Source organism: Mytilus galloprovincialis, chromosome 8 (assembly GCF_965363235.1).
Source record: "Mytilus galloprovincialis chromosome 8, xbMytGall1.hap1.1, whole genome shotgun sequence".
Taxonomy (NCBI): Eukaryota; Metazoa; Mollusca; class Bivalvia; order Mytilida; family Mytilidae; genus Mytilus; species Mytilus galloprovincialis.
In genome coordinates, this window is record NC_134845.1 from 73,234,089 (window position 1) to 73,250,163 (window position 16,075).

The following is a 16,075-nucleotide window of genomic DNA, read 5'->3' on the forward strand; positions in this document are numbered from 1 at the left end:
TCCAACGGATGAACGGTAAGATGGACTTCTTTATTACTATAACCCCCCGCTTGACAAAGTGGTGTACAATTGAGTGTCAAAGAGACAGCTCTACATCTTAAACAAAGTGAAGGAACTGTATCAACTATAGGCTACAGTACGGACTCGAATGTGTGTAAATACATGCATTTTTTATATAACAACTAAATCTGTGTGTTTGTACAATTTTAAGAATAACGGAGGACATTTCTGAAACTAATATACTAGTATACATCAAACCTTCCTCTTATTTTAGCAACATTTAAACATCCTTATACTTAATGTAGTAAGTCGAGTACACCCTATCAAGCTAAAACATGTTTCATTAGTTTTCAGGATGTGAATGTATTGAAATATATTTGTGTTATTTAGAAAAATGCCACCTTCTGATGTATCGAAATAACTTTGAAATCACCACTAGAATACAGTGACATAAAGACTGATCATACAGTTTTAAAATATACAAGCGAGACTGATCATACAGTGAGAAATTCAAACAAGTGTAATTTTCTTATTTCTGGTTGCAAAGATCTGGTCGAAACTTTTACCACCACTTGCAATATACTTCATTTAGTTAATTAAGTCAGGTTTTTACGTTAATTTGTACACTAAGAGGGTAAAAAGATTGTTTTTAGGTTCGCCAACTGATTTTTCTTAGTGATGCACTTGAAAATCTCTTGATTAAGGCAAAGATACGAATAATGAATGTGCGGAATATAATTCTAAACCATTTGAGAATATCGATGTCGGCTGAATTAATCATTAAGCAATGTACAGATGATCAACTTACCGTTTAATTCAGTATACCAATCAAATTTAAAATGTGATCCAAAAAGTTCTCGCTTCGAAAATCGCGACTTCCGGATAGCGTACAGAATAGTATCTACACTGTGAATATTAGTTATAAATAAATTTGAATTCTTTGTTTCGCTGTTTTGCGTCATGCAGGCTAACAAATTGGAGGCTGTATAATAAAAATTATTCTATACGCCTTTATTTAAGTCTAGATTTTAAGTATTTGTATTGTCATCTTTTAAAGTCATACTGATTAATAAACTACAATAGTAAACAATGTGACAATGATAGAATTTAGTAGTGTCAACCCTGTGATTATGACCCGTGTATATAGCAAATCCAAAATACACCGTTTGGTGGTGCGCCTGTCAGATGCAGAACGTACATATAAGGTAATAGGTAACAGGTGAATATACTATAATTGGTATCGGTATCGATATCGGATTCGACCTGAAACTTGTTAATTATTGGCAATATTAACTGTGTGGAAAACAAAAGGGTCTGGAGTGGTGTAATTTTTTATCAACACCATTCTCCTATATAATTTAGCTATATATTAAGTTGAATTCTTTGATTTGTTGTTTTTACCCCATGACGACTGACAAATTGGACCTTGTTATTTCAGTATTATAGATATATGTTATGTATCATCATCACTTACAACTTATATATTTAGTTTAAACAGTTCTTATTACTGAAAAATTATAACTAAGAAGTAACATATACAATGTAACATGAAATTCAAATACCATGAATAAGGGATTTGGATACAACTTTGGAAAAACTTTTATAAATCTGCATCCTGTATATAGTTATATGTTTGAACATGAAGATTGAACACAAGGCCACTGCCATTTTAGACAAACAGTTTCTAAATTTAGCACAAATAAAAACAGCTCATATTTATGTAAGAATTCTTCAATCTAATAAATAGCTGACATTTACAACTAATATTTGATATGTTATAATTTGGGGCCAAAAAGGAGTCTTTCTGGCCCGAGCTTCTCTGTTCTTGTCCTGAATTAAAGCATGAAATGATTGGCACTTGACGTCAATCAATCAGAAGAAAAAGAAACTTGAATTTCCATGGAATTTCAATTTCAATTATGAATATTATTTCTCAAATTCCACCAAGTAGAGATTTCTCTTGAAACATGTACAAGTTGTCCTAGGTTTGAGAGAGGATTATAAACTATGTCATATTGCCTGACTAACTGACAGACTGAACAACAGATGGACAGATGACTTATTAAACTAACCTTGTTCTGTGAATATCTTGCACACTGTTGTTTGATCAGCCTTATATTTCCACTGGTTTCCAAATATTCCACTAGCATGTAAATCATCTTTAACTTTTTATCTAATGATTCAAAGGACATCTGTGTATCAAGAAAATTTAACATGTTAATCTCAATCTAATTGGCCTCTAATGTTAGTTATTTTTACATATAGTTCTAGTCTTCACTTGGGAGTAAACACTTTATTGTACAGGGTAAAAAATAGTGGAACATACATTTTGTAAATGTACCAGTAACCCCTTGATGTCCTTTCAGTAAACTTATTTTAATAACTTGTTGTTTTGTTTAGTTTTATTAACTTTTATTGGACACTAGAAATTACTCTGACCAAAGATGATTAATGCACGACATCTTTTAAAATTGTAAATTCAGCCTTTAAATTGTCACTTTTGCTGCTTAAATTTTTAAACAAGAAATTGAGTTTCCTCCATTTTGAAAGTAATCATTGTTGGAGGACAATACTTGCATTTTACCCCAATGTTCTATTTTTAGCCATTGTGGCCATTTTTATTGATGACAGGGTCATCCGTTACATTTTTTAAACTACAAACCCTAATGATGATTTAGGTCAAGTTTGTTTCAATTTTGCCAAGTAGTTTCACAGGAAAAGATTTTTGTAAAAATTTAGTAAAATTAAGAAAAATTGTAAAAAGTTGACTTTAAAGAGCAATAACTCTTTCTAGGGTCAATTGAACATTTTGGACTAAGTTGTAGTTCTAACTTTGCTGAACAATTTTGCTGTTTATAGTTTATCTTTATCTAATATAATGATCAAGATAATAACCAAAAACTGCAAAATTTCCTTAAAATTACTAATTTAGGGGCAGCAACCCAACAAAGGGTTGCGTCTGATGCGTCTGAAAATTTAATGACAGATTTATCTTGACCTGATGAACCTTTTAACCCATTTCAGATTTGCTCTATATGCTTTAGTTTCAGAGCTATATGCTGTATGATTTGGTGTATTAAATTGTTCTTTAAAACTCGATGAATTCCCTTGCACTTGAACAGGTGCAAAATTGCAAATTTTGATAATAATGGTTCAACACACTTGATTTACAGATTAAACAGTTTACTTATACCCCTTACAAGCGTGGTGGACAGACGGACGGTTGGACTGAATCAAGTGGAAACTGTTAATACACCTGACTTTTGTACTGATGTAGTATGTTCTTTGTTTCGGAAAGGTAATGTTTTCCAGTTTGTGGTGGGCATTACACAAATGTACAAGCTACTGTATGAAATCTACGTAAAAATACAGTGACCTCATAGCTGGATTATTTGTATGTCAAATGCTCGTTGACATTTACCAAACACATCATACTATTATTCATATAATCAAAGGAGTAGGTCCGGTAAGGGTCGATTTTGGCCTCAAATTTCAGGTTCATCTAACGAAAGATTCGATTAGTTTATGTGAAAGATTTTAACTGATTTAGTCATTAAAAATACTCTGATTCAAGCTTAAATATGAAAAATCTATCAAATATGCCAAAAAACGTCACTTTTCACATGGTTTTTGTCAAGAATGAAAGTGGCCGCATCCATGTTCATCCTCGGCCTTTATATATGTTTTGTATTATCATCAAATACAACTTATATTCAATATTATGAATGAACATGAATGCGGCCACTTTCATATTAGACAAAAACCGTCTAAAAATTAACCAAAATGCTTAAATTTTAAAGATTTCAGTAATTCAGCATGACTTAATGATGCTAGAAGTTTAAAACCAGGTGCTCCGCAGGGCGCAGCTTTATACGACCGCAGAGGTCGAACCCTGAACAGTTGGGGCAAGTATGGACAAAACATTCAAGCATGATACAGCTCTGAATTTGGATTGTGATCAAATTTTTGACATTACATGGTTTTTTTTTACACAAAACAAATGCCAAGATTTTACAAATCAATTAAAGATTTCTTCTTCAAACTTCTTAAATCTAAAATTAAATAGTTGACACAGCATAGGTTTCTGACACAGAATGAATGTGGTCTAATGAACTTAAAAGGTTTTTTTTGCCTTTGAGCAAATCACTATGCTGTTGAATATTAATCCTCTCAAAAAAATGTTTGAAGAAATTTTCTTTTTATTTATGAAATCTGAAATGAGAAAAATTTCCCCCCCCCCTTTTTTTTCACATCCCCGTTTCCCTTTTTCAAAACTGATATCAATTCAAATTTCTAATGGAGTTTGCAACAATAACTACTCATTTAAATACATCATAAAATATTAAGATGTAAAAAACTGCTTGTTATCACTGAATGGTAAAGATTATTTAAATTTATCAGTTGGTAGTAAAAAGTGTATATACATTGTATAGTGTATATAACAAAGATTTAAGTTGATTCTGGACAAAGAAAGATAACTCCAATTAAAAAAAATTCTTGCTATTGCACAAATAGGATATTTCTTGCTTACTATTCTGGACAAAGAAAGATAACTGTAATTAAAAAAAAATTTGCTATTTCACAATATTGTGCAATTAGATATTTCTTGCCATTGCACAATACTGTGCAATTGAAAAGACTTGCTATTGCACAATACTTAATATAATAATTTTAGATCCTGATTTGGACCAACTTGAAAACTGGGCCCATAATCAAAAATCTAAGTACATGTTTAGATTCAGCATATCAAAGAGGCCCAAGAATTCAATTTTTGTTAAAATCAAACTTAGTTTAATTTTGGACCCTTTGGACTTTAATGTAGAATTTGAAATTTGAAAACAGGACCAAAAATGAAGAATCTACATACACAGTTAGATTTGGCATATCAAAGAACCCCAAGGATTCAATTTTTGATGAAATCAAACAAAGTTTAATTTTGGACCCTTTGGACCTTAATGTAGACCAATTTGAAAACTGGACCAAAAAAACTTCAATAATCAAGAATCTAAGTACATTTTTAGATTCAACATATCAAAGAACCCAACCGATTCATTTTTTGTCAAAATCAAACTAAGTTTAATTTTGGACCCTTTGGACCTTAATGTAGACCAATTTGAAAACGGGACCAAAAGTTGAGAATCTACATATACAGTTAGATTCGGCATATCAAAGAACCCCAATTATTCAATTTTGATGAAATCAAACAAAGTTTAATTTTGGACCCTTTGGGCCCCTTTTTCCTAAACTGTTGGGACCAAAACTCCCAAAATCAATACCAACCTTCCTTTTATGGTCATAAGCCTTGTGTTTAAATTTCATAGATTTGTATTTACTTATACTAACATTATAGTGCGAAAACCAAGAAAAATGCTTATTTGGGTCCCTTTTTGGCCCCTAATTCCTAATCTGTTGGGTCCTAAACTCCCAAAATAAATACCAACCTTCCTTTTGTGGTCATAAACATTGTGTTTAAATTTCATAGATTTCCATTTACTTAACCTAAGGTTATTGTGCAAAAACCAAGAAAAATGCTTATTTGGGCCCTTTATTGGCCCCTTATTCCTAAACTATTGAAACCAAAACTCCCAAAATCAATCCCAATCTTTCTTTTGTGGTCATAAACCTTGTGTCAAAATTTCATAGATTTCTATTAACTTAAACTAAAGTTATGGTGCGAAAACCAAGAAAATGCTTATTTGGGCCCTTTTTGGCCCCTTATTCCTAAAATGTTGGGACCAAAACTCCCAAAATCAATACCAACCTTCCTTTTATGGTCATAAACCTTGTGTTAAAATTTCATAGATTTCTATTCACTTTTACTAAAGTTAGAGTGCGAAAACTAAAAGTATTCGGACGCCGGACGACGACGACGACGACGACGACGCAGACGCAGACGCCAATATACGACGAAAATTTTTTCAAAATTTGCGGTCGTATAAAAAATCACCAAAATTACCAAAATTAGCTTTTTCATGAGGATAAAAAGTTATTAGAAATTCTTTAATATTACAAAAAAATATATACAATGTAATCATAAGTAATCACAAGTAATCATGATTACTTTAAAGAAACGTAATCTAATGTAATCAATTACATTTGAAATAATGTGTAATTGTAATGTAATTGATTACATTTTATAAGCAAAGTAATTGTAATTTAATCGATTACATTTTAAAGTAATCGACCCCATCCCTGCCTAGAACGCGATATTTGTGCATTGTATTGTCAAAAACAGCTCATATTTATGTAGCAGAAGCATTTTACTTTCCAAAATATAGCTTAAAGATTACATTTTCACAATTTTCTAAAACTGCTATATTTTGGGACCAAAAAGGGGTCTTACTGAACCTACTCCTTTCAAATCAATTGAATTTACATACGGAAATATTATTGTGACGTTATTAAAATAGCTATACTTATCGTTTTCTAATTTGCTTGGTGAAAGTTGATTTTAATATTTTTTACTCGTTTGTTTTTTTATTTTATTTTCCAGCGTAATTTATTATTTTTTTACCCCGCGATGTGCACACCATGGCGTGACAGCATATATGGAGCTACGCCCCAGTCTACATGTCATCAGAGCAGTGGCGGATGGAGAGGGGAAGTTTTTTGGGTTTTTTTTATGATCAATGCATTTGATCGCATTTGCAGACCACATCTTTTCTGTGAAATCTATTGTCAGCAATTATAAATCCAAAAACAAAACAAAATTTGCTGCTTTCATTGATCTTAGAAAAGCGTTCGATACAATTTGGAGAATAGGATTATTTCATAAACTACTTCAAAGTAATGTACCAAAACATATTTTTAATATAATATTTTCAATGTACTCTAATACAAAATGTAGAATTAAATTTTTTCTAATGGTCTTAGCCCATCATTTGAATCAAACTGTGGTGTTAAACAAGGAGATGTATTGAGTCCTCTTCTTTTTAATTTTTTTATAAACGACATTCTTAAAGGTCTTGGAAAATATCAATGCAGATCCAGTTGTAGTTGGTGATGTTTCATTAAATGCACTATTGTATGCTGATGATATTGTATTATTATCAGATAGCAAAGAGGTTTGCAAAATTGTCTCAATACATTAAGTAATTATTGTTCTTTTTGGAAATTACAAGTCAATACAGAGAAATCAAAAGTAATGGTTTTTAATTCAAACGGAAAGTCTTTTCTAAATGAATTTTATTATAATGGCAAATCCTTAGAGACAGTTAGTACTTATCGTTACCTGGGTATTAATATTAGATTTAATGGCAGTTTTAATGTCGCCATCACTTCTCTTATGGAAAAAGCTAGGAAAGCATATTTTAAAATAAAGAAAACAATAGGCATGATAGGATTAGATATAAACCCTTGTAAACTTCTGGGGAAAAAATTTGATTCCTTAGTAGCCCCTATTCACCTTTATTGTAGCGAAATCTGGGGGATTATTTCGACATTTAAAGACAGATATGCCTATGAAGAGTTGCATATAAAATTTATTAAAGAAATCTTGGGAGTACACTGTAAGGCCTCAAATGATGCATGTCGTTCCAAACTTGCAAGACTGTCATTGAAAAATAGGATAATGTTACATGTATCTAGTATTAAATTATGGGACCATTTAATCACTTCAGAAGGAAGTTTAGTTCACCAAATATATAATGCTACAAAAAAGAGCAACCCATGGGTCAAAAGGTTAAATATTATTATTCAAAACTTAGGTTTATCATATTTGTCAAATGATAACCTTACTATTAAACCCCTGTTTGGTTTTATAAAACAAAGACTAATCGACCAGGGTTTTCAGGAACAACATGCAAATATTTCAGCATCTCCAAAATTATCATTTTCCCAGGGTGTTTACAAAATGAGTGAATGCATGGGCAGGTTATGTTGATGCTTAAAAAAATAGATCAGATCGATCATCAATGTGTAAATTAAGAGTTAGTGCTCATAACCTTGCCATTGAATGAGAAAGAATTTGTGAAATCTGTAAAACATGCTGCTACACTGCAGAGGTTACTTCAGTATTAGAGAGACTTTTGTATTAAAAATGGGGCGTATGACATTTGCGCCGATTTTGAAAATATTCATTCTTTCATTTGCGCCGATTTCATTTTTTCATTTGCGCCGATTTTATTTTTTCTCCTAATTGGATTTACAGGTAAGTTACAGGTAAGTTAATACTTTTACATGGGCTAAGCAGAGTATAAAGACAAATTAAGCATCATTGGTAAATGGCTATCCCATTTTATGATTTTTTCGGGTTACCATTCCTTCCCCCAAATGAAATCAATGACTGCTTCACGTTTGACAATATGTCTGACGCTCCTTCTGATGACAAATGTCTTACATTCGTAGCCTACAGACTAAGTACATATATATGCACACTGTAACGCTATCCACCTCATTTCTGAGCAGCTTCACCCCAACTTACATGTATATGTTTTTACAGTTTTTATCAAGAAAATCCAGGCCGTAACGTATGTTAAAATGCGAACTCTATAGAAATGCTCGCATCAGTACGTAAGCCAGACAAAGAAAAGATGGACCCCGTTAGCGACAATTATATGAATATATTAGATGTTTTGCCTATACACACTCGACAAGAACAGATTTATGATTTGAATGTATTCCGTTGTAATGGATTTGAATCCTTCATTTTAGCATTAACAGAGTGCTTTTATCTTAGGTTTTTACTTCTTGATTTTAAAGTATGTAAATATATAGCTTTTACATTGACTTATCTTGCTCGAAACCCTACTTCCACCTTCCCGTAGTGAGCAGAGGACAACAGTTATATACATGTTATGATTGACAATTCATAAAATTTGTACAACTGGCTTATAGAAGAGGTTGATAAATGGTAAATGAAAGAGGGACGAAAGATTCCAGAGTGACAATAAAACTCATAAATCACAATAAACTGACAACGCCATGGCTAAAAATGAACAGGACAAACAGACAAACAATAGCACACATAACACAACATAGAAAACTAAAGAATAAACAACTATAACATGACTGGGATAGAGTTGTCTCATTGGCACTCATACCGCATCTTCTTATATCTTTTCACCTGTAATTTACCTGTAAAAAAAATCGGCGCAAATGAAATGCAGATCGGCGCAAATTCAAAACGCCGTAAAAATGTTCCAAATTACAGGAAAAAATATAACCACATTGTGCGATAAAAATAAAATAAATCTTATACTTAATAGTACATAATATAAATATGTTTTATTTTAAGATAGAAAATTTAATGTTTGTATTTTGTAAAAATTTATTAATCTGTTTAATTAATTTTACCTATGCTGTGGCATTAGTACTCGAAATGTCACAGTTTGCTCAAAGCACTTTATTTTGAAATATTAATTGTAATTAGCATATGTCACTAGGACATGTTGTACTGTAAAATCAATCATCCTTAATCAGAACGATAGTTGTAAGTGTGAGTGTATGCGAGTGGGAGAGAAAGGCTTTTTATTTTTACTTTATGTGATTACATGCTTGTTATGAGCCCTATGATTAGGAAATAAAATATCTTTATCTTTATCTTTATTAGGCTTTGTTAATTAAAGTCTCTTTTTACTAATGAGAGTAATATTAACATCTCGTGTCATGTCGAGTTATTTTGTGTTTTAGTATAAATATCATTATGAAATTTTGGAAACGCAGTCACCTTTCGGAAACCTAACCTTTCACTACTAAAGTCTATTATACTGGATCTGTAAGACTGTCGATCAGTCTACTAGTTGACTTTGTAGTGTTTAGACAAAAATGTATTTTGACTCACCTTTTATTTTTGAGAATATTTTTAGAAAAACAGTCAGTGTTTCGGAAGCGTAACCTCACACTACTCATGTCATTATACGGGCCCTATAAGACTGTCTACCAGTCTACCAGTTGACTGTGTAGTGTGAGACAAAATTTATCTCTGACTCATAATTTAACTAAAAAAAAAATACTTTTGAGAAACATTTATTTTAAGACTTTATATTTTGAAATTGAGATCAAGTACATTTTATGTTTTAGTAGTTTTGGCATTTATTTTATATTTTACATTTTAAGGAGAAATAACTTTACTTTGGATTTGATATTTAGATTTGATACTTTGTACTTTAATTAGATATTATTTGGAATTGTTTACTAATTGATTTGTTATCATCATTTCGTCTAAATTGTTATAGTAATTAAATTATGAAAACCTTCCTTGCGTTTTAGCTACATGTATACCTATCAGAACATTAAGTCTAGCGATAGACTGACCCTCTGTCCCTTGGTTCCAGCACATACGAGTTAGCTCCCCCTTATCTAACAGTGCTCTGGAGTGGACCTTGGTGACACATCTTATACGGCACTAAAATTATCTTCCTCTTTCGTAACAAATTGTTTAAATGCAAGAAGTAAAAAAATATAATATATTGCAATAGATTTTCATTATACCTTTAATCTTTTATTCACATATATATATATATAATTGTTTGTATTTTACTAGTACTATGTATTGCAAATTGTTTATCCATTCGGTCATTACCATTTATAATTTGTATATGCGTTTGTGCCAACAAAATATTGTCTTGTCTATTTGAACATATGTTCAATGGGGGCATATAGTTTGAACCCTCTCACCTTTTATACTGGGTTGTGTACCATGGCTTGATCAGACCCAGTTAGATACATGTACCTAAATAAGTTTTTTTTAATAAGTCTAATATATTATTATGAGACGAGACATCGCATTACGACAATCCAAGATGAGGGGTCAGTAGAAGCCGTTGGCTTATGAAAGGACCGAAGTTTAATAAAGGGATAAAGGTATAATATTAATAAAGTAAACGTGACGGTGTGCCAATGGCAATGGTACTGGGTTTAGTTCAATATCATAGCAGTGCTACGTAGATTACGTAGATTTTGACTATTGAACGTGTAGCTACAGACTAGTTGCTACATAGATATTTATAGGCAGTGGCTATTTGACCGGCACCGGCAAAATAGCAAATTTGCTATTTAGCCGGCACTGAATAAAACTGTTCATTGACATGATTAGTAGAGAATGAAAAATCTTAATTATAATTTTAAAATCATTTTATCACAATCATGACAATATCAAGCATTAAAAATACAGTACAATCAAAAATAAAATATTGAAGATGTTTATAAGTAAATAATTTATAACTTTATGATATTAATTAAAAGCATGAAAACACATTTGTATATACATTATAAAATATTATTTTTTTTAAATATTTATAAAAAGTTGATTTTCAAATCTGTATAAAATCTATGGTTAAATATCCTGCCGTGTGATAAAAATAGTATTATGTAAAACTAAGGTTAAAAATCCTTGGTAAAACTACATCATAAAACAGACATGACAGACCGGTCACAATATTAAAAGTTATTTGCTATAAATTTCAAATGGAATCATGATTTAACATTTGCAATTGTTACAAAACCAATTCTTTGCCTTTGGAAGTTGTTTAAGTCTAGCCCAAATGTTGCCACTCCAAACAGACACTACACATTACACTGGCTTCTTTTGAATCTGCATTATGTGTGAATAAAAAAATTATGTTGCATATGAAGATAGAATTTTTCTTCTCTTTAAACACGCTCTTAATAGCTTCCCATGCATCTTTTTGACAATACTTTTTAAATCAATATTTACAATTGAGTCCAAACAAGAGGCAGTTAAAAGTTCAGGTCTTGCTGAATCAACTTGTTCCTCTGATATTAAAATGTTGTTATTTACAGATTTTTTTGCTAAATCTCTTTAAACAAACCAGTCTAATATAAAAAAGAATCCCATTTCTTTGGAACTTTTCTTATGAAATGGTACACAATTGCTGTTTTTACCATATTGTTTTTACGGGTACACTTTTTTGGAAGACCGATCGATGACAGTTTGCAGTTGTTGGGTCAAACCTTTTGGCCTCCCAGGTTTCTTGATATTTGGTAGAAGTAATAAGTGCGAAACATGCCACCCACAACAATTGGAATCCAGTAGGTGTTCTTCTTGTTGAGCTGTATCTCGTTCTTAATTCTTCTTGCGAAACTAGTTTTCGTGAATTTTCAAACATATCAGATTTGCCCTAAGTCATATACAGGTACCGTACATAATGTTTTTTTCTAAAGGAAAGTTTAATTTTAAGAATATATTGAAGTTGATAGTTAAAAGTTTAAGTGTTTATATGAGTAACAGTAACAAAAGTTTTTAAATAGAAGATTTTGATCATTTTAATAACAGTGAGATATAGTTTTTATCAGAGCCGGCTAAATAGCAAAATTGCTATTTTTCCGGTGCCGTTCAAATAGCCACTGCCATATTTATAGCAGCTACTTTATAGCAGCTACGTAGCCGCTGCTACGATATTGAACTCAACCCTGGTCTCTTAAAAAATCCCCTTCTTTTTGTGCATAACATGTGTAAATTACACATTCGGTGCAATTTGGGTGCTGTGATGTGTATAATACTTGCTAGGTCACATATCAATACTTTTATGGGTTTTTTTTCTGGTGGAAACTGACTGGTATGCCTAAAGTTGCCTACAGCAGCAGCAGGTGTATCTCGCGCGATTATATGTTGCATCCACATCGGTAAGATTATTCAAATACAGAACCTACTTCACTGATGACTATAACCGAAAAAGCACTCAACATCGGACAATAATCAAAGTGATGGATGGACCTGGAGTCGATTTCACAAAAAAAACTTACGACTAAGATTGGTCTTTTAAAAGTCATGAACAAATCAGTATACTTATCACGCCTGGTAAACCATCTATTAGTAATCTCAACCAAAATGGTTGAGACGGAAAAAAGTATTCTGGCACTTCCTGTTGAGCTTTTCTGGTTCAAAATATTGAAAATAAACACAGGGTAGGTCGAATTTTCGTCGATTTACTGAAAATCAATGACTTTTTTTGTAAAATCGGAGAATGTCATGCCATAGATAAATTATATTTGTAACTAAGGCAGCTACCATTTGATTTTTAGGGGGGTGGGGCTAGGATGAAAAATGTTGTCCTGCATTTTTTTTTAGCTGTAATCTCTGTCCTGTCTTTTTATTTTTCACTCTAATCGGTCCTGCCTTTTTTTTTTTAGTTTATCCTGACTTTTTTTTACCTAAATTGTCGTCCTGACTTTTTTTTTTTTGCAAGTGTCACATCCTGCCTTTTTTTTTTACTCAAAACTCCTGTCCTGCCTATTTTTTTCAAATTTCATCCTTTTTTTTGTCAAGCCTACTCTGAGCAGAAAAATAAAAAAAATATAAATGGTTGAGATATAAAGGTATTGGTTGAGTCTTTCTGTCACAATGTTGAGACTTTCTGGTTGCGCTGTACTATTCGAGTTTATCTTTTTTTACGGTTAACCTGATTCATGTTTTCTGTCTGTGGTATTTTTTTTTTGGTTTCAGTTAAAAAAATTGAGGTACAGAAAATCAGATCATTTCGTCTTTTTCTATTTAGTTCTTTGAGTCGCTTTTTTGCTTTTCTTTACTTTAGTATGCATGAATTTAAAATTCATGTTCTAAAACAATATTTACGTGTGCATTGTGCTTCAATATGAAAATATGGGATAAACGTCAATGATACAGCCACCTAGTGACAGAAACAACCAAAACGACATGCATGCGCTCGGTTTGACGGTACACCAGATATATGCGAGATAGCCCCACCGGAGAAAGGAAGAAAGAACCTTCACAATTTGCCTTACAATTGTTTTTCCCTTTCTTTTTTTTTAAATAAATAATTAAAAAAAACTTTCTAATGTAGAGTTCCTATGATAAAAATATTCCCTGTGGAAGAACCCGCCCCCCTTTTTTTTCGTCCTCTACGATTTTAACTCTCAAATTAAGCTTTCCAATCTAATTAAAATTAAAACCTTGCTTTCTAACCGATCTATCCTTGTACTGGACCGGCAACTTTCTTCATTTAATAAGAAAATATATAGTTGCGTTATAAAACATGCATGTTGTCTGCTTGGAGTCCCCGCCCGAAAAGAAAGAAATAGCCTAACTCCAAGATACAATATTCCTGCATCACGTGATTTTTGCCACGTGGAGCTTACATTAGAATGAATACCGAATATGGAAAGTGAAACTACAATTCAAAACATAAAGTCCAAAGGCACATGGATGAAAAAGATTATTTTTTTTTGGCAAAGGGTGCCGGGGTAATCTTCTCTGTGTTCATAATATACATGAAATATTTGCCACTGCCCCTTGTCTGCTCTATAAATTCTTACCCTGAGTTTTCTATCTGTTACATGCCAAGAAATCCTCGCTAAAAATTCCGGTTGACCTCCTGCGGCACCTATTAGTAGTTAAAGATTGGATTTCATTCAACAAATTAATTTATGACCTGCATGTACGTGTTGCTTAGAACAAGGCCATATACCAAATGGTTAATAATAATCATCCATGTGATTTGCTCTATGGGATGTTTGCAAAATTTCAACGGAGGCAATTTCTTGGCATGACGACACAGCCTTCTAGCGATAAAATAATATGTTTGAAAGAACTATGCACTCGGCTACCTTGTTTTCTTCAAATCGTTTTTAAAACGTCTTGGTTTTTTCAATTTGAATAATAGAAAACAAAACTATATATCAAACGAAAACTGGATAAAGTGAGAAACAAGTTTCTTTCGTTAGTAAAAAATACTACTTCACTGCTTATTTCAGAGTTCGAACCCTACACGTGGTAGCTTGGTTCGACTCCAATCTTAAGTGACTAGGATTGACAGTTTCCCTGCCGAAAGTCAGTGGTTCTCTCCGGGCGTCTCAGCTTTCTACACTCAAAAACAGCTGGGCGCTATGAAATAGCAAATAATGATAAAAGTGGCATTAAAGACCAACAATGAATACACCAATCATTGTACATCAGATCATAGTTTTATTCAAACACGAATCTATTTATTTGAAATTGAACTTGACAATAGCAATTTTTCCCGCATCGTATAACGATGAATTCGGATAACATTGTAATATGTGCCGCTGGACATGAAAAAAGCTTAACCTTTAATAATTTTAAATAATAGAAAGATTACTAGATGAATTTTAAAGCAGAACTGCTTAAAATTAATGTCAGATGTTTAAGGGGAAACAAATAATTAAAAAGAAGATATTTAAGATTTTCAAGGATAAGGGAACATAATTTTAAGGGTACTGTCATTAAAGGTTGGTGTGTCCATCATATTACATATGTGGCAACCTTTTTGTTTAAGTTTTATAACAAATTAAACTTTTCAAAGTTATTCAAGTTCCATTACTAACTTAAAGTCGACACCTTATAATGTAGAATATCTATTTTAAATAGAAAAGGGTGTTTTCTATGTCAAAAGATTGCAAAATTTTTGAGAATGAATAGAGCTGTCCCTATTCGAATGCAGCATTCGTTAACTTAATAGACATGTCTTTGATAAGCAATACTTTGAACCACTGACAGGGTCTTTAACGATCCAATGCGCAAAAATGACAAAATTAAAGACAGAGTATTGTCCCTGCTAACCTGAAGAGTGTAGGTTTCAGCTCGAGAGTTCCCAGTGAAGACATTTTTTTTTTGTTTCAGTTAAAAAAATTTGAGGTACAGAAAATCAGATCATTTCGTCTTTTTCTATTTAGTTCTTTGAGTCGCTTTTTTGCTTTTCTTTACTTTAGTATGCATGAATTTAAAATTCATGTTCTAAAACAATATTTACGTGTGCATTGTGCTTCAATATGAAAATATGGGATAAACGTCAATGATACAGCCACCTAGTGACAGAAACAACCAAAACGACATGCATGCGCTCGGTTTGACGGTACACCAGATATATGCGAGATAGCCCCACCGGAGAAAGGAAGAAAGAACCTTCACAATTTGCCTTACAATTGTTTTTCCCTTTCTTTTTTTTTTAAATAAATAATTAAAAAAAACTTTCTAATGTAGAGTTCCTAAGATAAAAATATTCCCTGTGGAAGAACCCGCCCCCCCTTTTTTTTCGTCCTCTCCGATTTTAACTCTCAAATTAAGCTTTCCAATCTAATTAAAATTAAAACCTTGCTTTCTAACCGATCTATCCTTGTACTGGACCGGCAACTTTCT

The 16,075-nt window shown here is 32.1% G+C and overlaps 1 protein-coding gene across 7 annotated transcripts in view; it reads right to left on the reverse strand.

Annotated features, from left to right (window-relative positions):
- Positions 1–12,806, reverse strand: part of LOC143042526 (minichromosome maintenance domain-containing protein 2-like) — a 91,962-nt gene extending 79,156 nt beyond the window's left edge. For 3 of the 7 annotated variants that reach the window (XR_012968029.1, XR_012968031.1, XR_012968030.1), the window contains exons 1-2: positions 12,485–12,582; positions 2,073–2,192 (exon numbers count right to left, since the gene is read on the reverse strand). Coding sequence is in view for 3 of the 7 variants with exons in the window: in XM_076214893.1 (XP_076071008.1) it covers positions 2,073–2,192; positions 12,485–12,577 (213 nt within the window). In the remaining 4 variants the exon portion in view is untranslated. Of the gene's footprint in view, positions 1–2,072; positions 2,193–12,484; positions 12,583–12,705 lie in introns of those variants that run through there. The other 4 variants (XM_076214893.1, XM_076214891.1, XM_076214892.1 and 1 more) reach the window with 3 other exon arrangements.
- Positions 12,807–16,075: the final 3,269 nt, after the last annotated feature.